At 49.7% G+C, this 25,684-nt stretch overlaps 1 protein-coding gene across 8 annotated transcripts in view; it reads right to left on the bottom strand.

Annotated features, from left to right (window-relative positions):
* The window catches only part of SHROOM2 (shroom family member 2), a 146,375-nt gene that overhangs the window by 26,067 nt on the left and 94,624 nt on the right, over nucleotides 1–25,684 (bottom strand). For 7 of the 8 annotated variants that reach the window (XM_089904818.1, XM_089904813.1, XM_089904819.1 and 4 more), the window contains exon 6: nucleotides 1,508–2,161. The exons of the other annotated variant lie outside the window; for it this stretch is intronic. In XM_089904818.1, coding sequence (XP_089760944.1) covers nucleotides 1,508–2,161 — 654 coding nt within the window. The remainder of the gene's footprint in view (nucleotides 1–1,507; nucleotides 2,162–25,684) is intronic. 8 annotated transcript variants of the gene reach the window in all.

Raw genomic sequence — 25,684 nt, forward strand, 5'->3', positions numbered from 1 at the left:
GACACCGGCACTCAGTATCGTCAACAAGTACTGCCACTGGTTGTTGAAATCCCTCTCACACAAAAGACAGGGCGAGAAAACCCACACTCGCTCGGGACAAGAGAAAATGAAAACCACTCCCCACCTCCTGAAGTCTACAGACGTCGTGAGCACTGAGCAAACACGTGGCCCTGTTTCTCCGTAAAGCCATGGAGCCCGCTGTGCCCAAACCAGCTCCCGAGACCCGAGGGGCCCGGTCACCTTACCTACAGCGGTACCAACACATTCCACCAATCACACAAACTACTTCATCGCTTCTCCCCCCTTTCAGGGCTGAACAACATTGCCAACAGAAAGGATCTCTAAGTGACACCTGCATTCTGAACGATGCAGAGCAGTGCTGGCCTGCAGGTGCAGCTGCATTTGGCCATGCCACGCGTGGAGACCCAGGACGCTATCAGTACTGTTTCCTCTCTGCCAAGTTATCTTAAGGGTTAAAAAAAAGTTCAAGACTCTACAGCGGGGAGATCCAGCAGAACTTTCCATGATGATGAAATCAGCCATAATCTGGGCTGTCTAGGGTGGTAGCCACTAGCCCCAGAGGGCACAACTGAGCAACGGGTTTCATTTCATTCTCATTAACTTATATCGCTATGGCCACGTGCGACTGGTAGCTACTATATCAGACAGTACTGACACGCAGGGCCAGCGAATTCTTTGCTGGGGGGTCGTCCTGGGCACTGTAGGATACTAAGCGGCACCCCTGGCCTCCGCCCAACAGATGCCAGGAGCCGAGGAACAAGCCCCACGCCCAGCAGCTGTGACATCCAAAACGTCTGCAGACACGGCCCAGTGTCCTCCTGGGGGCCGCAATGCCACCCCCCTGCTGAGAACCAGTGCTCTAGAGAATGAGAAGAAAGTTCCCCCCCTTCTATTTCTCAGTTCTTGACTGGTCCCTGCCTGACAGCATTCACCAATGGCTCAGTGGGCACAACCGACAATCCCATGCCGGTAACTCTGAGGACAGCACCATGGGACGGGATCGAGTTTTCCTCTGCTTTACACCACCTCAGCCTTTTCATATAAAAAGAACTGCAAAAAAAGGCATGTGGAAATACTGGACATCATGAAAAACACCGATTTTGCTTGAAGGTCTCATGCTTAGGTTAAACTTGATTACAAACAGAACTCAGCTGGGAAAACCAGCCCTGCTGTGCAGAAGCCTGTAGGTAACACAGCTATCAACCTGTGGGGCTTGGGAACAGGACCAGGGGACAGTCTACTCCCTCCTTTACCTCACCCCCTGTGGGGCAGGAAAGCCCCCAGCAAGTTGACAATCCAGCTGACCGCTAGAGTGGTGGGTTCTCCCCCACGTCAGTCCCCAGGACCCACTTAAACTCCAGGACGGGGAGCCGGGAGCAAGGCGGCAGTGGTTCACCACCCAGGAAAGGAGCGCTGAAAGCCTCCCACGGTGGAAGGGGGCCGGCAGAGGGGAAGAAGGCCTCAGGCCGCCGTCCAGAGACAGTACCTGGTGGAATTATCATCCTGGACGAGCAGCGGGGGTTTGTCCGTCAGCTTCTGGGGCGCGAACTGAGGCGACGGGGAGCGCGAGGTCTCCATGGCGGAGGTCTGCAAGGGCCGGAACTTGGAAAGGAGCGGCGCCTCCCGCCGGGGCCAGCCTGCGCGCTCGTCTACATGCTGCCCGGCCGGCTCCCCCGCAGCCCGCGGGCCATCTGCCGCGGGCCGGGCGGCGCTCAGCTTCTCCGCCGAGGCGCCGGGGCTGCAGCGGGCGAGGGCCGGGCGGTCCGAGCACGAGCACACCTCCGGGGCCAGGGGGCGGGGCCTGCCGGGCGCGCCCAGGTGAGCAGCCGCAGGTGCGCCCGCCAAGGGCCTGGGCTCACGCCTGGGCGGCGGCGGCCTCTGTGGGGCGGGCCTCCGGGAGAGCGGGGCGGCGCTCAGGGGCCGGGGGTCCTGCCCCCGGGCGTGCGGGGCGGCAGGCCGGTGCGCGGGCGCGCGTTCCTCCGGGTATCTGTAATCGCAAGGAAGGGTCCCCGCCCGGCCACGGCCCTCCGGGGGCACCTCGGGAGCTTCCCGGGAGCCAGCTGGTTCAGAGACCTGGGATGGCTGCTGGGGGTCCCGCTGCGCTCCTGGACTGTCTTCTGCACACGGGGCATCTGCTTGTCTAGGGGAGAAAGGAAGAAAAATGAGCCAACGGTTCCAGTTAACATCTTCTCCCCAAACAGGACTACACCCATGTGTCCATAACCTCCTTCAGTTATGTTAAGGAATTCAATCCACGTACGTTTTGCCTGCACCTGTCCCCGCTGCGATTCCTCACACAAGGCATCAACGCCAAACACACACTGGACATTCGCCAGTACGCTGGCGTGTCATACCACAGGACAGGAGGTACGCACGTTACAGACACACACACGTGTACACACAGACTGCAATTTGGGGGCAAAATATAATTCACACAAACATTTAAAAAAACAATGTGTGTAGAAATCCTCAAACTGTGATACTCAGAAATATTTACTTCATGTTGCAACAATATTTTCATGTGGCTTATTTCGGGAAATTGCCATATACAAAGGGACAGAACTTTCTAAGACGGGCAGCAAGTAAACTGATAAAAAACTTTAAAATCAGTAGTCTGTTATTAAATATAAGAAAAACAGAGACTGTTCGTTTTGGAAGCTGCAGTGCGACACTGATCTTTCCATACTCATCCATTTCCACATCCGTATCCATTTCCGTCTTTCCCTGAAACGTACTTACATGCGCGCACGTACACACACACACCTGCAAAACACACGCAGGCATGCTTCACATGCACGTATAGCTGTGCCGAAGCTAAAGCTCGTGGGCGTTACGATAACCATCAAACTCGCAACAAGTCAGCCGGCCATGCCTTTGCTGCTTTCGCTGACACACTTTCTTCCGACCTGACTGAATAATAAAATGAGCCTCTGACTGACCTTTCCATTCACAGGAAGAGCTGTTCTCTGTTAAGACACCCTCAGAGCTGTTAAAGGAGACCCTAAAAAGGCAGCAATCAGAGACCCAGTAGGTAGAGCACAAGTGCCAGTAAGAGATGTAACCTACTGCGAAACAAGTGGGATAGAAGACCTCCTCCCCACACACCCTGGCAACCCCTTGGGGCCCTGGAGGTGTGTCCTCCTCCCGGGACACGATACCAGGCCTGGGCATTACAGATGTCCCAACCCCATCCAGGCAGCTGTACTCCGAATCAACTGCTCGTTGCATGTCTCCCTTGCTATGTCCTCAGGAGGAAGGTCCCTTCCAGGTTCAATGGCTGGTCGAGAGTGGACCATGGACCACCCCCAACTCCCCTCCCTTCCCCCATCAGCCAGCTGGGGCCACACTCCCCACTGGCACTGCCTCCAGCCCAGAGACAGCAGCTGGAAGGGCTCAGCATCTGGAAGAGGACAGAAGAGAGCCAGACCTGCTGGGACCCTACAAGGGGGCAGGTTTGTTCTCTGCTTCCAAATTAAGACAATATTAACCCAGCTCGGGGAAGTTAGGTGTTGTTTATTTTTATTTTTTTAATCTGTATTGGGCACACATTGATGAAAGAAGTGCTAACTTACTGAGGTCTGGGGAAGTCATTCCGGCTTACACGTAAGTTAACTTGAATTTTATGCTAACTTAGAGAGCCTGTTTGTGGCCTAGCAAACATACACTGTACGTCTGCATTAATTATTAAAGAAAAGGGCGCACTGACCACAAGTAAAGAATGTCCATGTTAAAAATAAAGATTAACTGCTTCTGTTCCTGGAAAGCCCATGCGGGCGCTCCTTCAATGCTAAGACTCCCTTTCCCAGGTGCCAAGGCCACACTGACTCGCTGTGTACGTGCTGGTCTGTTTTGAAACTGTGAAGCAGTGTATTCCTGACTTGTTTAACGTTCTTTGTTTTTGACAAGACATAAAGCTGTACCGAACGCCATGCTTCTCGGGAGCAGTCCCTCAGGCTTCTCTGGGCTGTAGTCCTCAGCTTGGCTCAGATAAAACTCTTTTCTATTCCTGTTATAGATTGTTTATTATTTTCGTTGACAACATTAAACTAGAAGTTAGCAAGATAACCCAAACAATGTAATGGATGGTTTAGAGAACAATACACAGCAGCTGTCTGGTTACAAAAGACAGAATGGCATTTAGGCGTCATCAAATGGACAACCGTGGGAGAAGTGTGCCTCACAGCTCAGATGCCCTGTCACACACTACTTCATCTGGCCTGCCGTGGAAAAGCAAACCCCATGCCTCCCTTCCATTGAAACTATAGTGCCTCTTAAGACAGTAAGACCTAATTTATGACAATTCATGAACGCCTCCCCAATCTTTCACTTCAAAGAGTTGAGGAACACGAACTTTTTTGCTTATTATAAAACTCTTGAACTCTAGCATCCACAGACCCACACGAAAGCACCTGGTACCTATTAAATAAATAGCCACGACCTCATTAAAACGGAGAGTTAAATCAGCTACAATTTACTGCTAAAATCTAAGCGTCTTGGGCCAGCTGGGTTCATATTTAATATGTTAATTTAAAAGGAACTCTAGGGACTTCCCTGGGGGCGCACTGGTTAAGAATCTGCCTGCCAATGCAGGGGACACGGGTTCAAGCCCTGGTCCGGTTAGATCCCACATGCCGCGGAGCAGCTAAGCCCCTGCGCCACAACTACTGAAGTCCGCACGCGTAGAGCCCGTGCTCCACAACAAGGGAAGCCACGGCAATGAGAAGCCCGCGCACTGCAACCAAGAGTAGCCCCCCCCCCCCCCGCCTCGCCACAACTAGAGACAGGCCGCGTGCAGCAATGAAGACACGATGCAGCCAAAAGTAAATTTAAAATATAAAAATAAAAGGAGCTCTATTTGCAAAGTGCCTTAGACAGGACACGCTAAGATCTACCCAGAGAAGGTAGAGGTCACACCTGTAGGAGCAAAGCCCCACTGAGAGTGGGACAGTGACTCAGAGCAAAAGACCTTCTGTCGTCAGCAGGTGCCCCGGGCTCCTTCCTGCCTTACTAGCGCGGCGGCCTTCGCAGGACCCGAGGGCACTCTCTAAGTGAGGGCTGCCTGGTCACCTCTCATTGGAGGAGCACAGTTAGTCCCCTGTGGCCCACCCCACATCTAACTTCAGATGGCAATTTCTGGGCCAAGTTTGTCCTCCACCCCTGATTTTTTTCTTGGCTTCCTCCCGAACTTGCAAAGCGAAAGCCATAAAAGCACGAATTGGTTCTTACTGTCCCAGCTGGTAAGAATTCAGGAAATCCAGCTCACAAAGAAAAAAGGACTAAAGGTGGGAATTCGGGGTTCTACTGGGGTCATATTCCAACCTGTGTTTCTAATAGGTTCCAAGTGACTAGTTTGTACATAATATGGATAATGTGTGTGTGTGTTTACATATCACGTGTCGCACGTGTGTCTGTGGTATCTGTGTGTATGCATGTATATCCCCTTCTACTGTATCTTCACGGATAGTCAATGCTGATAGCAAGATCCAGACGTAAAGACCAAGAAAATACAATGAGTTAAGGACTCTGCACGGGCGAGTAAGCAACTAAGTATCTCCCTGCACGCACTCCTGGGTGGACCCAGGAGCGGGGAGTCAGCAGCGCAAAGGAGAACTGCAAAGGCAGCCGCGATATACGGCTTTGGGTGCTCATTCCCCTGTGGAACACACTCGGGACCTGTTACCCAGGAGAGAGCAGCTCCCAGGGCAGGGAGGACAGGCTGGCAGGTTCTCAGCGGCTGACGATTCCACAGACCCGCAGCCCCCTCCGGGGGCTGGAGCCCAGCAGGCCGACTGGATGCTGTGAAGGACACGGGGAGGGGAAAGGTCCGCGACAGGACTGCAGAGGGAAACACAGCTGATCTGAAGGGGGAAGAGCGCAGGACAGGCCACCTTCAACACTGCCCGGTAGTGCAAACGCCCTGCGAGAGGACACAAACCACTGTTAACAGCCCCAGAAACTGTAATCAAAAAAAAACAATTATAAATTATGTATCAAATGCTCTTGAAATCCCGTCAACACTGCTCTGATTCAAATCTCCACTTTTTTTTTTTTTTTTGGTACGTGGGTCTCTCACTGTTGCGGCCTCTCCCGTTGTGGAGCACAGGCTCAGCGGCCACGGCTCACGGGCCCAGCCGCTCCGCAGCATGTGGGATCCTCCCGGATCGGGGCGCAAACCCGTGTGCCCTGCATCGGCAGGCGGGCTCCCAACCACTGCGCCACCAGGGAAGCCCTCAAGTCTCCACTTCTGATCATGGTGTGGAGACGGCCAGCCCTGTGTCTAAGCACAGGCTTCATCCCTAAGAGGCGGCGGCTCTATTTCCAGATGCCATCTGTTCCTGACGAGCCCGTGACGTCACTGGGCTCCTTGTGTCCTCGGGTGCCAGTGCTCTGCTCCCTCCCGCCCCACCTTCCGCACAGCTGCCCTGCCGTCCCACAGGCCCGCGGCTCCGCCAGCCCTGCGGTCTCCCGGCCTCCGGGTAGCCCCTAGCACAGGGCGGGTCACTCTCTCTGATGACTGTACTGTTCACTGGTCTCCACTCTCACCCTGGGGCTGTGAGCACCTCGACGGAGACAGGGAGCCAGGTTTTCTTCTCCAGGGCCTCGCGGGCCATCGTTAGCTACGTGCACTGGGTCACACCACGGCCTGGACGTCTGTTACACGCACAAATGCATTCGTGGCTTTCGGTCCCCCGGCAGAAAGGTAAGGAGGGAAGACGCATTTTTTTCGGAGATGCAGGCAGCAGGGTTCACATGAGCTTGCATGTGAACATTCCCAACATAAACAAGTGTTTCTGGATCTCCCTGGGATCACTAAGTTAGCGCACCTCTGTATACAGGGTGAGCGCTTATCCTCACCAAAGAGGAGAGAAAAATTCCAACTCTTCGGGCAACTTAACTCACACAGGCTCCTTCCCTCCCTTCCTAAGTACTTCTGGAATCAATGATCAGAAGAGGATGCACGGCCAAGTGTGACTTGTGCCCGCAGCTACGGCTGGAGGCTGTTAGTCCTAACTTGCTCTGGGGCCTGAGGCGGCTAGAGAGAACTAGGCCACGCCCGATTGGGGCTCCCTCGGGCACCCACTTGCAGGCGCAGAATCACTTCCTAGCTATGTGCCGTCGGGCAAGTGACTGTGCCCCCACGGAGGTTCATTCCCTAACCTCCCCGGGTGAACCACAGGCCACATGGGGCCGCTGTGGGCGGGGGCAGAGGCAGACAAAGCCCCTGGTGTGGAAGGATCGGAGTGGGGCTTCCTACCAGCCGGATGTTGCACCTGGCACCCACCAGGAAGGGGCCGGCGTGCGGCCGAGCAGACCCCAAAGCAGGTCCCCGCGATACCGACACCCTGTGTACCTTCTCCCCACATCACAGCACAGCACAGGCCCCCGAGCGGGGAAGGGCATCCCAGCGGCAGCCCCCCACCCACCCCGGGGCATCTGTGGGTACGAAGGGCACCACCAGAACGCCGTGCAGTGGAACTGCCTCATTGCAACAACAGAGAGGGGGGGAGACAGAGAGAGCTTCCAGCGGATGCCACCACTTAGACTGTACACATGGCCAGCACGCCGCCAAGGTCAGCCATGGACCGGGGCGGCTGGGTGCGCCGGGAAGTGTGCTTGAGAACGTGCTGCAGACCCAGGGTCCGGGGCCTGCGCTGTCTGCAGAGTGAAATTGCTGGTGAGACCCGAGGGGCTGCCTTCCAACAGAGACACGCTTCCACCAAGGACTTGAGTCACAGTCCGAGGTTCCTAGAAACCGCACGTCTGTTGGTTGCGGGTGTGAATCACAGTGATTTTGTGAAGTGTCGAACTGTTTGTTAACGATCAGGGACGCTGGCGTGTTGGGATGTATCGGGCATCGCCGCTCAGGTTGTCTGAAGCCGGAGGACCACCAGGCCTTAGCACAGGGCCAGGGGGCTGGGGGGACACGGGACACCCACACCATTCCATGTGCAGGTCTCCTGAAGGAGCCGCTGGTGTCGCCAGGGATCTTCCTGTCCCCCAAGGAATCCCCAGCAGCCACCCATCGCCTTGGGGAACTGCAGGCTCGTCTGTCTACACGGCACCCCATACAAGCCAAATGAGATGGGGGGCAAGACGTGGGAACCCAAGAGAGGCCATCAACCAGTTGACCAACCAATCCATTCGTCAATGGACAGAAACACATGAGAGTCCCTTCAAACAGCACGGATGTCCTGGCATGACGGCGTTACCACTCTTCTCCCAGGAGACACCAGTTTTCCTTGGCATTTCCCACATGGGGAGCCCCCCAAGGGCGCAGGCTGTCCGACTGTCCTTCTCTCTGTTTCCAGGCACAAAACCAACACTGACCAAATGAATGCACAGATGTGCCAGTGAGAATGCAGGAGGACCATGTCCACAAGTTCAGCTCCCAATGTGTATCCTGGAGGACCACCTTCAGGGAAGACAGTAGCCTGAATCATGCTTCACTTACTCATTTTTCTTTTCTTTTTGTTTTTTGGCTGCACGGCGCAGCTTGTAGGACCTTAGTTCCCCGACCAGGGGACTGAACGCCGGCCCTCGGCAGTGAGAGCGCAGAGTCCTAACCACTGGACCACCGGGGAAGTCCCCGGTTATTTCTTCCCTGCAACCTCTCCAGGGAAGCTTCCTCTGCACCAGCCCCCAAGCAGGCTCTCCCTTCCGCGATTCTAATGCCATGTGGGGAAAGCACTTACTTTACAAAACCAGATGAAATGTTACTCCTTCCGTGTCTTAACAGATGGATAAAAAGGTTTGCTGCTTCCTTTGGGTTTTATTTTTGCTTACAGGAACTTGGATGGTAAGAGGAAAGAACTCGAATTAGAGAAACTGATGTCATTTGTGGTTAAGTGGGGAAGAACGGATGAAAAGACGCCACTCACAGATGATCCAAAACCAAATGTGTAAAGGCACAGATGGCTGGTTTCCAGTAACAGAGAACACCTGGATCCAGAGATGATCACCTGGGACAGCCCCTCAAGTATCCAACGCTACGTTTTCAGAACATGTTTCGAGAATCTATTCCAGGCCTTTCTTACTTCTGTCGGTAGAGACCTTCATTCTTCGTCCCAAGATGTGACCCTTGGAAGTTTTGTTTTTGTTTTGACAGAAATCAGGCAAATCCCCTCTGCCAATCAAAGCTCCAGACCGGTTTCTGTTGCAAAATTATTTTTCAGAAGAATAGAATCATATCACCATAGACTAACGGAATAAAAATGCTATTTTCATGTGATTTTTTAGCCAAGTTTTCTTCTGCCTTTCTCTTACTTGCTTTGCTAAAAACATACATTACACACAGTCTTTTGGGCAAGCCTGACACCGATCTGAAATTTTCTTACAACTGGCCAAACTGATTGGATTAAGATGTCTGGAGAGGCGGGGCTGGCCATCGGCAACGCTGGGCCACCTGTCATAGGTGACAATTTGAGTGTGTGCCGTAAGCTGACTCGGCAATCAGGCGGGACACGATCTGTCTTGTGAAGCTGGAGGACGGAAGAGGGTCCTCAGGGATCCACAGTGACCTCACAGTCCCAGTGCGGAGCTGCTACCTCTTCAGATGGGCACTCAGACCCCTCGACTCAGCTGCACACAAAGGCAGCCAAGCCGGTCCGACACACTCAGCACCGGTCAACCAACAGCTGACCAGAAGACACCTGAAGCACGGAACAAAACGCAAACCACAGGCAAGGGAGACAGTCAAAAGAAGCTCCATCTGCCTTTGCCCCTACAGCCCCTGCTACGTCCATAGGAGACTACTGTATCCTGTTTGATAGTAAACCAGGCTGTCTAGAGAGCTAAGTGGATACATTAAAAAGTATCCCAGGGCTTCCCTGGTGGCACAGCGGTTGAGAGTCCGCCTGCCAATGCAGGGGACACGGGGTCGTGCCCCGGTCAGGGAGGATCCCACGTGCCGCGGAGCGGCTGGGCCCGTGAGCCATGGCCGCTGAGCCTGCGCGTCCGGAGCCTGTGCTCCGCGACGGGAGAGGCCACAACAGTGAGAGGCCCGCGTACCGCAAAAACAAACAAACAAACAAAGTATCCCAAACCCACAGAAAAGAACAAACTGTAACAAACATCAGAGGCTTTACTGCCCTCCCAGGAATAAAGTTACCCTTCCCGTACTCGTTTCCAAAGTTTCCAAAAAGAAGAAAAAATAGAATGCTGCAGATACACAACCCCTTGCCCTTCCCTCCCACCCAGAACCACCCCTGCCCTTACTGCGGAGAGCCGGGCAACATTTTTAGTTTTATTTTTTGGTTTTAAAGTAAGCTATCTATCTATCTATCTGTCTATCCACGGCTGCACTGGGTCTTCGTTGCTGCATGTGGGCTTTCTTGAGTTGCGGCAGGCGGCGGCTACTCCTCGTTGCGGTGCGCGGGCTTCTCATCGCGGTGGCTTCTCTTGTTGCGGAGCGCGGGGTCTAGGCACACGGGCTTCAGTAGTTGTGGCACGTGGACTCAACAGTTGTGGCTCTCGGGCTCTAGAGCACAGGCTCAGTAGTTGTGGCGCACGGGCTTAGTGTCTCTGCGGCATGTGGGATCTTCCCGGACCAGGGATCAAACCCCTGTCCCCTGCCCGGCAGTCGGATTCTGAAACCACTGTGCCACGAGGGAAGTCCTCAAGTTTTTTAGGTAAGAAAATTTCCACTGAATACATGAGAGAGGATATACAGGCAATCCCCAAGTATCCGACAATCATTTTCTATTCACAGCCAATCTTATTTCTTCAAACCAACCCCCCCTCCAATTCTTGTCGAGACTATTCTGAAGAACGTAGATTGATTTTAGACACACGAATCTAAGCTCTCCTCAGACTTACTCCATCGGAAAGCCAGGCCTGGGCAGATGGAGGTAGGGACCGGGGAGGAAATGCTTGCCTGCAAATCTGTGTCTGACAGAACACCTCCCAGGCAATCTGGATGTCACGCCAGTGTTAGGAAGCTGTGCTTTATGGGACCTCCCTTCCCAACTTCCTTCTCTCTCACTTTTCTATCCACTTTGGGTATTAAAAGCTACTCCTGAAGTTTTCATCCTTGGCGTGGCATGTCTCTCCCCAACTAGATCATCATCTGGAAAAAAAAAACCAAAACGACGAGACACCCCTTGGTACCAAGCCTGCAGGGACCAACCCACAGTCGTGCACCAGGACAGGCTTCCCGAACCCTGGCCCAGGGGATTGGGCGCTTGGGCTGTAGTTTGCTGAGCCCTGGTCTAGAAATCAAGGAAGACAGTAATTTTTGCAAAATGCAAACGTATGTCAGTGCTCCCTTTGATACTGCACTCTGCAGGCTCTGACAAGAATGCTAGGGAAGGGATTTCATTTACATGGGGGAGCATCTGGGGAGTTTTTTTTAAACAACGATTTTAATTACTTTTCTGCGCCCCCCTCCTTTTGAGCTGCTGGTAGGAGCAATGGTCCCTCGTGACCGTCCACCTGTGAACCAAGGGCACCTCCACGAACTGTCATTCAAAGTCATGACGGTCCACAAAAAAGGGTGGGGAGGGGAATTCTGTGGTGGCCCAGGGGTTAGGACTCAGCACTTTCACTGCCACGGCTCCAGGTTCAATCCCCAGTTGGGGAACTAAGATCCTGCAAGCTGCACAGAGCAGCCAAAAGAAAAAAAAAAAAAAAAAAATCCAAAATGACAAAAACAAAGTCATAAGAGTTAGAAGAAAAATCAGGTCTGGACAGTCACCGTGATAAATACTATTTTATTACAGCAGACATTTACCTTAGTAACAGTTTTAGGAACATCTAAGTTGTGTCATTTTTATTTAGCCTGTGTCATTTTTTATTAAGTGTGATCTACGGTTGATGAAAACGAAAAAGCTAAAAATGTTAGGGCCTAGGTAACAAACAACGTATGAATTTGGGTTCACCTTAATTCTTGTCCCTTACAGGTACACGCTCTTCTGAGCCACTTCGCTGTTTTAAAAATGCACGTTTGATTTCCTAGACAGGTAGCTATGGATGTAGGAGGTTTTCACATTCCATAACATTTCCACTTGCATTTTTCTCCACAGCCCATCCCACTTTTATCGAGGTATCAATTACATACCATAAAAGTCACTGATTCGAGGTGTGCCCGTTGGACGAGTTTGGGTAAATGTGCAGGGCTGTGCGTTCACCACCACAACCAAGCCTAAATACAATTCCACTGCCTAAGAAAGCTTCCTTTCGCTCTATGGCGGTCATTGCCTGAAATCCTTGTAAGTTACTCAGCACTCCTGTCTGCAAAGATGGCCGACTGTCGGCAGCAGATGTGAAGGGTTCAAACTACAAGTCAAACCCTATTGCAGTTATAAGGGGGAAACACCCCATTTCAACACATTAGAGCGTGACTCCATTTACAACATTCACAAGTTACATTTTCTGAAAGCAAAGCCATCTCGCGGTGACTTTTCCGGAATGTTCAAGCGTCCTGTGTGATAGATGACCGGTGATGGGCATGTCCAATCCTCCTGTCTCCTCTACTTCTTCAATTTTACAGACACGCACACATCTTAATTACAGTTAGCATGGAAGGCAGATATGCTTAATTCTCTCCCCCTAAAATTTCCCGCCCTCCCACCCAAATCAAGGCCAGCCTGCCCGCTTTGATCTGCCAGGTTCCCTCACGTCCGCCCCAAACCACCTGCCACTCGCCAGTCACCCCCGTTCCTGCACGTACACTTTGGACAAAGGCCCTTCCCCGCCCCACACAGTTGGGGCTCCCTTTTCTGCCGCGTGGACACCGTTCCTATTCTTTAAGATCCCAATGAAGGGAAACCTTTTTGCGATCAAGCGCTTCCCCGGCCTATTGCCAAAGATAAGCCTTTCTGCTCGTAAACCCCCATAAGGGTTTAATCTCTATGGCTTTGTCCCTAAACTGTACTTGACGTATCTGTATTATTTTAATTTAATATCACTCCTCTTGGCTAGACTGACAGCACCCACTTCTGTCTTGTCTACCCTGTGTGTCCCGGGTCCTAACAGTGCCTGGCACAAAGCAGGTTTCAGCAAGGGCCCAGTGAGGTAACAGGAAGGAAGGGGGAGCGGGGAGAAGGGGGAGGAAGGGAGGGAGGGGGGAGGGGGAGGGAGGGAAGGTACAGGACTAGAAGTCAAAGCAGGCAGACTGATTCTCTTGGGCCTTCTGACTACCCTACATCACAGCCATTTACACTTATGTTATGGACTGAATGTTTGTGTCCCCTGAAAATTCATGTTCAATCTTAACCCCCAACATGATGGTATCACATGGCTGGGAAATGATTAGGTTGTAAGGGTGGAGCCCTCGTGAGTGGCATTAGTGCCCGTATAAGAAGACACACAAGAGAGCTTGCTTCCCACCACGCCCCTGCTCTCCACCGTGTGAGGACACAGGAGGACGACGGCTGCCTGCCCACCAGGAAAGGGGTCTCACCAGGAACTGAACTAGCCAGCACCTTGATCTTGGACTGTGAGAGATAAATGACCGTTGCTGAAGTCACCTGGTCTGTGGTAATCTGTTATATATTATTCTCCATTACAGTAGAGGGTAAGCTCCTTCAAGGGAGGTGCTCTGTCTACCTGATACGACTTTGCAGGCTCCAGGGCACCTAACCACACGAACACAATCGGTAACCTGTAAGATATTGTACGATGTCACCCAAACACCTGTCCATTGAGAATGCACTTCTTCTTCTGATCTGGAAACCAACCCACACCCTCAGGAGTCCAGCGTGTCGGAGCTGACGGGCCTGGGAGAGGACTCACGTTGCCCCCTCACCTTACCTGAGAGGTGGGCAGCCCCGGCTCCATCTCCGCTTGTGACCACCACGCTGCCCCGACTGCTACAGACACGGGTCCAACGGGCAGATTCCATTAGGGTGACTTGGTCATTTAAGGGCAATTCGAACTAACTTGATTTTTCCATAAAACAATGACCATCACAAAAATATTAACTGGTTATTGAGAAGCCCGTGGCTCTTTTGAATCTGTTTAGTTTATAGTTCTACGACATCTATTTATCTTATTTCAGCATACTTACACCCTCAATGATCAAATGTTTTGAGGTGACTTATCAAACGAAAACACAACAGGAGCATTAAAATGAACATAGAAACATCCCAACAAGAGATAATATCTTTTTAAAAAGTGGAAAGGCATAAGGGTGGAAAAGCATCACAAAGAGGCTTGTCATTAGGGTTTATGTGCCTCAAATGTGATTAGGGTATATGTGCCTCAAATGTCATTAGGGTATATGTGCCTCAAACGTGATTAGGGTATATGTGCCTCCAATGCCATTAGGGTATATGTGCCTCCAATGTCATTAGGTTATATGTGCCTCAAATGTCATTTGGGTATATGTGCCTCAAATGTGACCCTGAGGTTCCTGCCACCCAGAGCAAAAAGGGAGGAGGTGAGTGGGGGTTATTGGGAAAGAGGGCACGTCTCTATTCTCTGCGGGAGACAAATCTAGTACCAACCTCCACCTACAGAGCTCCACACACCCGAGAAAGCACAGCATGCCCGCCTCACTGATGTCACGAGCCTAAGTGACCCGCCCGACCCCGAGTGAGGATTGCAGCGCCCATCTTTTGACTCCTGCTTCCACATGGCATCACCACATTAGATGTTCATCAAACCCGCGGGTTCTTCTCCCAAGCAGTTTTATCTTCTCTGCAAAGCACTGCAGAGTATTTCAGATGGCAGTCTACACCTCACAAGGGATTCAGCCCATAGACCCCCGGGTGGACACCCTTTCTGCAAACACTGAGCCGAGTGCACAGCCACCAGGAGCCAGCAGCCACCAGAATACAAACAGACTGCACAAAGCCACCTGGCAAGGGTGATGATGTGACAGTTAAAAACACTCGTATGGTTTAAAAGAAAATCTAACCACACCAGTCAGAATGGCCATCACGGCTCCCTGACTTCAGCCTATACTACAAAGCTACAGTAATCAAGACAGTATGGTACTGGCACAAAAACAGAAATATAGATCAACGGAACAGGACAGAAAGCCCAGAGATAAACACACGCACCTATGGTCACCTAATCTATGACAAAGGAGGCAAGGATATACAATGGAGAAAAGACAGCCTCTTCAATAAGTGGTGCTGGGAAAACTGGACAGCTACATGTAAAAGAATGAACTTAGAACACTCCCTAACACCATACACAAAAATAAACTCCAAATGGATTAGAGACCTAAATGTAAGGCCAGACACCATGAAACTCTTAGAGGAAAACATAGGAAGAACACTCTTTGACAGGAATCACAGCAAGATCTTTTTTGACCCATCTCCTAGAGTAATGAAAATAAAAACAAAAGTAAACAAATGGGACCTAATGAAACTTTAAAGCTTTTGCACAGCAAAGGAAACCAGAAACAACACGAAAAGACAGCCCACGGAATGGGTTTGCAAACAAAGTGACCAACAACCCACAGAAAACATCTGCAACCCACATAAAATCTTTGCAAACGAAGTGACCGACAAGGGATTCACCTCCAGAATATACAAGCAGCTCACGCAGCTCAATATCAAAGAAACGAACAACCCAATCCAAAAGTCGGCGGAAGACCTAAATAGACATTTCTCCAAAGAAGACATACAGATGGCCAAGAGGCACATGAAAAGATGCGCAACATCACTAATTATTAGAGAAATGCAAATCAAAACCACCATGAGGTATCACCCCACACCGGTCAGAACGGCCATCATCAAAATACCTACAAAAAATAAATGCTGGAGAGGGTGTGGAGAAAAGGGAACCCTCTTGCACTGTTGGTGGGAATGCAAATTGATACAGCCACTATGGAGAACGGTATGGAGTTTCCTTAGAAAGCTAAAAATAGAGCTACCGTACGATCCAGCAATCCCACTCCTGGGCGTATATCTAGAGAAAACCGTAATTCGAAAAGATACATGGCACACGAATGTTCACTGCAGCACTCTTTACAATAGCCAGGTCATGGAAGCAACCTAAATGCCCACTGACAGATGAATGGATAAAGAAGATGTGGTACATATATACAATGGAATATTACTCAGCCATAAAAAGGAATGAAATTGGGTCATTTGTATAGAGATGTGGATGGACCTAGAGACTGTCATACAGAGTGAAGTAAGTCAGAAAGAGAAAGACAAATATCGTATATTAATGCATATATTTGGAATCTATAAAAATGGTACAGATGAACCTATTTGCAAAGCAGAAATAGGGACACAGAAGTAGAGAACAAATGTACGGACACCAAGCGGGGGAAAGGTAGGTGGGATGAATTGGGAGATTGGGATTGACATATATACAGTACTATGTATAAAATAGATAATTAATGAGAACCTGCTGTATAGCACAGGAAACTCTACTCAATGCTCTGTGGTGACCTAAATGGGAAGGAAATCCAAAACAGAGGGGATATATGTACACATATAGCTGATTTACTTTGCTGTACAGCAGAAACTAACACAACATTGTAAAGCAACTATACCGCAATTGAGGGGGGGGGAAACCCAAACACTTGTACGGTTTGGAAAAAAAAAAAAAAAAAAAAAACTAACCACACCAGTCAGAATGGCCACCATCAAAAAGTCTACAAATAATAAATGCTGGAGAGGGTGTGGAGAAAAGGGAACCCTCCTGCACTGTTGGTGGGAATGTAAGTTGGTGCAGCCACTACAGAGAACAGTGTGGAGGTTCCTTAAAAAATTAAAAATACAGCTGCTGGGAATTCCCTGGCGGTCCAGTGGTTAGGACTCTGCGCTTCCACTGCAGGCGGCCCAGGTTCAATCCCTGGTCGGGGAACTAAGATCCTGCAAGCCATGCAGCATGGCTGAAAAAAAAAAAGAAAGAGCTACCATATGATTCAGCAATCCCACTCCTGGGCATATGTCCAGAAAAGAGGAAAACTCTAATTCGAAAAGACACACGCACCCCAGCGTTCACAGCAGCACTATTTACAACAGCCAAGGCATGGAAGCAACCTAAATGCCCATCGACAGACGAATGGATAAAGAAGATGTGGGGTATACGTATCCACTGGAATATTACTCAGCCATAAATAACAATGAAATATTGCCATTTGCAGCAACATGGATGGACCTAGAGGTTATCATACTAAGTAAGTCAGACAGAGAAAGACAAATACCATGTGATATCTCTTAATATGCGGAATCTAAAAAATGATACAAACGAACTTACTTACAAAACAGAAGCGGACTCACAGACACAGAAAAGAAACTTATGGTTACCAAAGGGGAAAGGGAGGGGAGGGATAAATTAGGAGTTTGGGATTAACAGATACACACTGCTATAAATAAAATAGACAAACAACAAGGACCTACTGTACGGCACAGGGAACTATATTCAATATCTTGTAATAACCTATAATGGAAAAGAATCTGAAAAAGAATACATATACATGTATAACTGAATCACTTTGCTGTACACCTAAAACACTGTAAATCAACTACACGTCAATAAAAAAAAAAAAAAAAATCTAACCCTAACCAACCATTAGTGTTTGAAAAGCACACAACACACCTCGGGCATCTATTTGCAACGTAAGGAACAGTGATCAAGGAAGGCCCCACTGTCAGCAGGAAGACACAGAAAATGTGAACAGTAATGCACACAAGAAAAAATACAAATGGCTCGATAAGAACACACAAAGAAGTTCAACTTTACTAGTCACCAAGGAAATGCTGCTTAAAAATGAAATAGTTTTGCCTACCAAGTCACAGAATTTTAAAAATGTCTAACATGGACAAGGTTTCGGGAGAAGCAGGACGGGCCTAGGCTGTTGGTGGTGGGCTATGAAAGGGACCCACCTTATGGAGGGCAACTTGGGGGTATTTTCCAAAAGACTGCCTGGCAATTCCATGTCTAGAATGTTCTCCTAAGGAAATGAGCGTGTAAGAGCACAAACATTTCACTACGTATGTCCGCTGTGGTATCACTTCCCACTGTGAAAGACTGGGAACATCCCTACAAGCCCATGGTGTTCCTACTGGGCTACCACATCTTAGAATGCCAGGCACCACATACATACAAGGGGAGAAAAAGCTGTTCATACACAGTACGTATCGTGTGATCACATGTGTATCAATGAACATTTGTGCTGAAAAAGGACACAAAGGGGGTACAGCGGTCTCTCTGGACGGTGAGGTTGAGGGCAATTTTTAATGCCTTCATTCTGCTTTCTGGAATTTCCGTATGTTTTTAATAAAACTGTTCTACTTAATAAAACAGATTTTTTAAAGAAGGAAATGTTATTAAAGACTATATACCACACACCCTAGGAGGCTGTAACCACACATAAGTATAAATCCTAGCTCTCAAAAACATACAACAAGCTTATGAAATAAGGGGCCATTTTTTACTTCTGGGAAACTCCGTGGTAAAAGAGATTAAAACATACTTAGAATAGCATAGGATCTCCGTAAATTAAGAGAAAACCATCTGCTTTAAGCGTGTCCTTTTAGCACAATGCACGTGACCCAAAATTTTGAAAATACCATCTCAGAATATTGCATGATTGTTACTCAGCTGAACCATATTTAGAAATTATTTACTCAATAGGCTTCAGATATTTACTGTACATGAAAATTTACTTTATTCCGATATAAAATGTCTATAATACACATTTATGTGCGCACGTGTATATATACACATACTTGCATGCTCACGTGTATACATATACATGCAGGTGTATACACATATATCTGCGGGTGTGTGTGTCTGTATAAATGTTTAATACCCTCATAGAATTTCTGTTTGTTTTTTTTTTTTGCGGTACGCGGGCCTCTCACTGTTGTGGCCTCTCCCGTTGCGGAGCACAGGCTCCGGACGCGCAGGCTCAGCGGCCATGGCTCACGGGCCCAGCCGCTCCGCGGCATGTGGGATCTTCCCGGACCGGGGCACGAACCCGTGTCCCCCGCATCGGCAGGCGGACTCTCAACCACTGTGCCACCAGGGAAGCCCCTAGTTATTCTATTTTTAATGGCCTCCAAGTATGTGTAAGCGCCCACTGGCTGGACTTTTTAACAAAGTCATTAAATAACACATGGTATGTAAGCTGTGCCTGGGAGAACTTCGTCTGGTAGCAGCTGACTTCACCACAGAACACCTAAGTGGGTGTGCTGTCAGTGACACTGCCATTGCATCAAGAAACCCCTGGAGAAAAAAAAAAAAAAAAGAAAAAAGAAACCCCGGCAGGCAGAAAAATCAAGTCTGCTGCAGAGCTCATTTCTTGACATACGGATCTCAAAGATACTACACACATGTGTGTATCTCATATATGTCTTCACTCACATGAATGTTGGTAGCAAATGAATACAACAATACAACCCACTGGCCTGGATGTGTCATTTAAGGGGAATCTGAGTCCCTGGCTTCTCTCCCCGAGAATCAAAAATGATGATAGCTGAAAGGGTCCTCAGAAATCATTTCATGCAAACTTCCTATTTCGTGGATGAAGAAACAGGAGGTGACGTCCACGCAGGCTTGGGGCCTGAGTCTGCAGTTTCTCAGCCTGGTTAAGAGGTCTTTGTATTACATCACTGCCTCGGAAACCCACCCTGGAGCCCCTTCTCACTGCACTGTTGGTGCACTGGCCCTGGGACGTGACAGCTAATAACAGAAGAGGTTTGGCATCTTACACAGGTCTATATGCAGGCTGTGCCCATCTGGAGCACCTTCCAGCATCCGAGGTGGTAGGACTTAGCAGGAACCCACCAGATTAAAGAGCAGCCATACTGCATGCAAGCGCTCTCCATTAAGAAGCTGTGTGAATCCAGTTACTGAAGCCCCAGTTTGCTTATCGTAAAATGAACATGGTACCCATGTTGTGAGGTCCAAGATATACAGGCGAGAAGCCCTTATGAACCTTAAGTAATGAATACAAAGGATTCTGCAAGTCTTTTTTCAAAGTTGAAAAACTAAATAACTTTAGGATCTCTTCAGACATCCAGGGATGTCTACAAGCCTCACAGAAATGACTTATCTAACCTGTTGGAGGGAAAGCCTGCTAGAACACACGAGTGTCTGCTGACCGGGGAGAGATGGGCCGATCCGGTGGACACAAAACACCACCTCTTATTTCTACTGCTTCCCCACCTAGACCTTCCTAAATTTTAATGCACACAAGAGGCAAAGAATACAAGGTAGTGAGAGTAAAGCAAATGCATTCTACAGGCCACATGAAGTATTAGCTTCCGCAACCTCCAAAACCCAAAGGCGGCTGGGGGAGCAGCCGGTTCACGCCAAACACGCAGCCCTCAGCATACATTTACAGGGTTGTCTGTCACCCCAGCTGGGCAGGAGAAGCCTTACCTGACCTGCATGGTCAACACCAATATGCATGGTGATTTCTAATACTCCTTTTATTAATGGCTTTTCTGTGTTTTGTTCGTTCATGCATTCATGAATGAAAATACCCCTGGAAATATTTTTCCCTAAGTGGTATATGTTTGTGGGCATGTGTGTGAGAGAGACAGAGAGAGAAAGTGTGAAATGTTTTTTCCACTCTGCTTGACAAAAAGCTGCACAGAGATGTCCAGTTTCCTACCAGCCATCAAATACTTTTCTGCAACATAATCATAAAAAATATTTATAATATACGCCCTCAAAGATTCTGCTCTGCAAGGAAAAGAAATATGTCAACCATTCATCAAACCTGTCCCTAATCTTCAGTTATTTTACGACGTGTTAAAATATCATTTTCCATGCCTTCATTGTGTAAGTCTTCAGACAATGTATACGACAGCAGGTTCTTTCATTATGAATGCTGTCAGGTAGATTTCTGAAAACCTTTCTTCAAACCCCTCTGCCTCTTTACGTTTCACCTAAGCACGACCACTAAGTCATTTCAAGATTGACTCCTACCCACGTGAGTCACTCAGTGCAGACCCGAACTGTGTGTGAGCGTCTGTGTACCACATACATGCAGCCGTTTCCCTGTGAAAATGGCACACTCCCGCCACACATACAAAAGCCTGCTTTAGTGAAGCAAAACAATTTCAGTCGTTTAGAAATATGGCCAAAATTAATAACTTGTTTTATTTATCACAATATAAAAGGCAAAAAAAAAAAAACAACCCAAAACCCCACAGCACATGTACAGTAAACCCCGTAAGAAATGCTGCCTTTAAATTGTCACGACTGCAGAGCAAAAGCTGCAAAATGCTCAGAACCACCCCGTGCCATTTTCTCCATTTGCATTTTTTCATTGCCATCAGCAGGCGATGAGTGAATTTACCCACCAAGCATCTTTTTCACGACTCAACATGCACACCTGATTTCCCTGCCTTTTTCATTCTGATGTGGCTGACTCACCATTTCCTTTCTACATCCACAGTCAAAGCCTCCGTTGTGAGAACGCTCATTTCTCACTGCTACGGAAAACGAAAAGGCAAAGCAAGGAAGGGTCTTCGTGAAACGCTAGCGCCCTCCCGCCGGTGTCCTCGGGGACCCTTCGGCAGGGAAGGCAGGTCTGCAGACCTCACGTGGAGCGCGCCCCACATACCAAGGGCTCCCAGTCACACCAGCTCACCGCCCAGAGCAAGTCCCGAGAGGCACTGCCTTCTATCTCCAGCGCGCTTTCAGCCGACGGCAGAAACCCAGGCGACCAAAACAGCACGTGTGTACAAGCACACACACACACAGCACGGGCTCGCGTGCCCACACACACACGTGCACACGGGCAGAGCTCAGGTGGACTCTGCACGCCGATCTGCATTATCGTTCACTTTCAGGCAGAACAACACGTGAGGAGCGTGTCTGCAGACCTCTCCCGCTGGCCTCACACCGCCCTGTGAGGTGACCACCTGCACTTCAAAACAGCACAACAAAAGGGGCACGAGTCGCTGCAAAGCCCAGCACACAGCCACGGCGGCAGGAAAGCATCCCTGCCCCGAGAGGGGACCCAGGCTCTCTTACCGGCTCTCCGCCCGCCGCGAGCACAGCGCCCCACGGACCCGCTCTGCGGCAGCCCCGGCGTCTGCCTGCCTGTCTGTGCCCGCTGCCTCGTGACGGTCAAGTTCACGCAGCCCCGCCCCCCGCCCCAACCCCGGGACTCAAGGCTCCCTTGTGACCTCACTGACGACTCCTGACCTCAGGGGGAATTGTTCCCAAGGCTTCTCTGCCTAAACCCCCAAAGCCTTGCCCTTTTAAACCCCTAAAGGCACGGGTGTCTTCCTCTTTGTAATTTAAAAGAAGGAAACGCAGAAAAGCCTGCTGCACGAATTTTACGCAGCTTTGCCTGTTTAACTGTGCCAGACCATCGTATAACGTGTGCAATCCAAGGTTCAATCCCACAGCCGTTAAGTCAGATGAAACAATGACGTTTAAAACAAAACAAAACAAAACAAAAACAAACACTCGACAGCCTATTTTACGTCCTTCTGTATCTGGGGGTTTATTACACACTCAGGAGGAACGTAACCCAAACAAGGAACAAAGTGTTTCCGGAAGTTTCACTGCGCACAAGGCATTCGCTGCAGACCACAAAGGGGTCACAGGCTGACCCTGACACTTCACAATGATCTGCATTGAAAGTCCCCGCGCCCCACCTCCCCTCCTAAGGCAGCTCCCGCCCCCTGACGCAGGCAGTGCCCCTCCCACCAGGGTCTCTAACAGCCGCACGGACAGCCCCGACCCTCCCCAGTCCTGCACTTACCCTCCAGGACGGATTGTCTCTTTTCACCACCTGCTTCAGTCAACGTCTTCAAAATTCGCTGCGGTTACTTCCGACTCTTCCTCATTTAAACAAGTAACACGTGCTACTTTGCAGTATCTCCCACGTTACCACCATTTCAGCAAGAGTGCCTTTTTCCATTTTTTCACACCTGCCTGATTTTAAGCACTGCGCTGCTGCGTTCGTGTGACACCCATTTGGCATTTAAGCGAGTCTGCAAGGAAGGTTGGTGTGGCTATCCCATCATCCAGGGAAGGGAAGTTATTAGCAAGCTTACGTGGCCTGATGCAAGCACACGGAGAACAAGAGTAAGAATTTGAACCTGTGTCTGCCCCCCCGCCACATCCCACATTCTTTGCACTAGTTTTCATCTCCACGTGTTATTCTACCAAGTACAGGATCCCATCACTAGGAGAGGGCGCCATCCACCCCAGGCCAGCTCCACACCTGTCTATACCTCAGAGCACAACGTGAGGCCATCCACGTAACAGGCCTCCAGTAAGAGCCTGGCGGCTGATCAGGGATTTCACCCACTTGCTGCTCAAAAGGTATGCTCCTGAGGTTTACAAACTGAGTAACTCGAAACATCTCAACACTTTATTTTAGAATGACAGAAAAATTGCAACGAGAGGAGAATGTTCCCATGTACCCTACACCCCGGTTTCCCCTACTGTCTACACATGACATGAGTACCTTCGCCATAACTAGTGACCCCAATCTTGGTACATTCATATTAACTGGAGTCTACACTTTATTCAGACTTTCTTCACTCTCGCCTAATAGCCTCCTTCTGTCCCAGGGTCCCAGCCAGGACACCACGTTGCATTTAGTTGTCACATCTGCTTCAGCTCCTCCCACAGCTTCTCAGACTGCCCTTGTTTTCCATGCCCTCCACGGTTTGGAGGAGCACCGTGCAGGCATTTTGCAGAATGCCTCTCAACTGGGATGCATCTGATGTTTTTGTCGTGATTACCCTGGAGTTATGGACGTGGAGGGCAGGCCACAAGAGGTGAATGCCCTGCTTACCATACAATACCAAGGATCACGCCGTCAACACAACAGTCTGCTCACCGGCTGGCAGGGTCAGGTACGGCGTGCATCAGCTTCTCCTCCGTCACGTGACTTTCACCCCACCTGTTCACCCTGCCCTCTGTGGAACGACGTTACCATATGGAGCCCATATTACAGGAATGAAGGGCTCTGCCCCACCCCCTTGAGGGCAGAGGATCTACAGAGATCTGGAATTTTTCGGCACAGATTTCTCTCTTCTCCCCCACTTATTAATATACCCGATCATTTATGTCTACCAGGGTGGACTCAGGGATACTTTATACGCTGGGTTATAATCCTGCACGACTTTATTGCATTGCAGCTTTGGTCATACCCACCTCTACGTGGACCCCTGCTGTCCCTCTAGCATAGCCTCACTGTTACAGGGTTTTTTGGTTTTTGTGTTTGTTTGAACGCTCCCTTACTTTTAGGGACAAGACACTCCATACTCGTTCCGCATACACCCTCTGCCCCAGCCCTAGCATCAGCCGTTCCTCCAAGGAGCCCTGCGTCCTCCTCATGGAGAAGCGTATTAGAGACCAGGATCTGGGTGCTGCTTTTGCTCTAGGAATCCATTTTTAAAGGACACCCTCTCTGAACAATTTGTAAAGGGGGAGCACTTTTATAATATTAAGGTTTATCGTTGGGTTTTCATATATCCGTGTTTCCTAGAACAAGGCGTAATTATCAGGGCGGACAACATGCTCAAAGCCTACGCTGTGTTAATGCCGTTAAGACTGTGCATCGTAAATACTTGTAATAAGTCGAATACAAATGTGCCTTTACTTGATACAGTACATTCATGTCCTCAAGGAAGTCCACAAATAAGAAGGGAACGGAACATGATAAGCACCCCGGCACACTGAAATGCCGCAAGAACTCCTCATAGCCTCTGGGCCAAGCCTGGCGAAGCCTCAACCCTTCCCCAAGTCACTTCGCCTGAACTGAGCTCTTACAGTCCAAGGATGCCAACGCTCCAAGTCAGAGCATCACCAAGGAGCCCGTGCTTAACAGCATCCTTCGCTCTCCCACACGCTCGTGCAGTGAACGGGCCACAGTTAAGTCAACCAAGCCGGAGAGACCAGTAAAATGAAAATGGCAAGAGGAATGGACATCATGCTGCAGAGAAGCACGCGAGAAGCCTCTCTGCAAACATCCAGACAGTCGGCCATGCAGGCCCCACCTCCCCGTCCGGGAAGCACGCTCACTGAAGGCCAGTCTCTTACGGCCCTTGGTCAAATCCCAGGGCTGGCAAACCTTCTCTGTCCAGTTTTATGGGAGCACAGCCACACCCACCTCTTCACGGACTGTCCACGGCTGCTCCGGGGCTACAAGGGCAGAGATGTCAGCAAGCAGGAACACTGAGGTCCTTAAAGCCCAAAGTACTCACCACCTGATCCTTTGCCAAGTCTGAGCTAGAGCCGCGACTCTCAGACCTGGGTAACGCGCGGCCTCGTTTTAAATTTTAAAACCTTTTCTTCTTGGGGACTCTCAGCACCGACCAGATTTTAAAAATTGAGATGAAGTTCGCATCCCCTAAAATTCAGCCTTTGGAAGCGTATGATTTAGCAGCTTTCAGTAAATTCACAGACTTGTGCATCCATCACCACTATCTAATTCCAAAGCGTTTCCCTCACCCGCCAAGGACTCCACACCCCCTGGCAGTGACTGCCATTCCCTCGGGCCTTCATTCCCGTCAGCCACCCATCTCCCTTCTGTCTCTACGGATCTACCTGTTCTGGGCAGCATACACGCACCAGAATCACGCAACGCGTGGCCTTTTATTGTATTGTTAAACGCGTCTAAATATATTTTCCTTATTTTTATGGCTCACAGACTATATAACACACAACAGATTTGCAAGTGACGTGGGAAAAGAACTATAAAGCCAATGTGACTTTAATGGCTTTGCTGGGAATGAACTCTTCCTCTCGTGGCTCCGGACACCCCACTTCT

Source organism: Delphinapterus leucas, chromosome X, assembly GCF_059928025.1.
Source record: "Delphinapterus leucas isolate spDelLeu-1000000601 "Yukka" chromosome X, BTC_Dleu_Yukka2, whole genome shotgun sequence".
Lineage (NCBI taxonomy): Eukaryota > Metazoa > Chordata > Mammalia > Artiodactyla > Monodontidae > Delphinapterus > Delphinapterus leucas.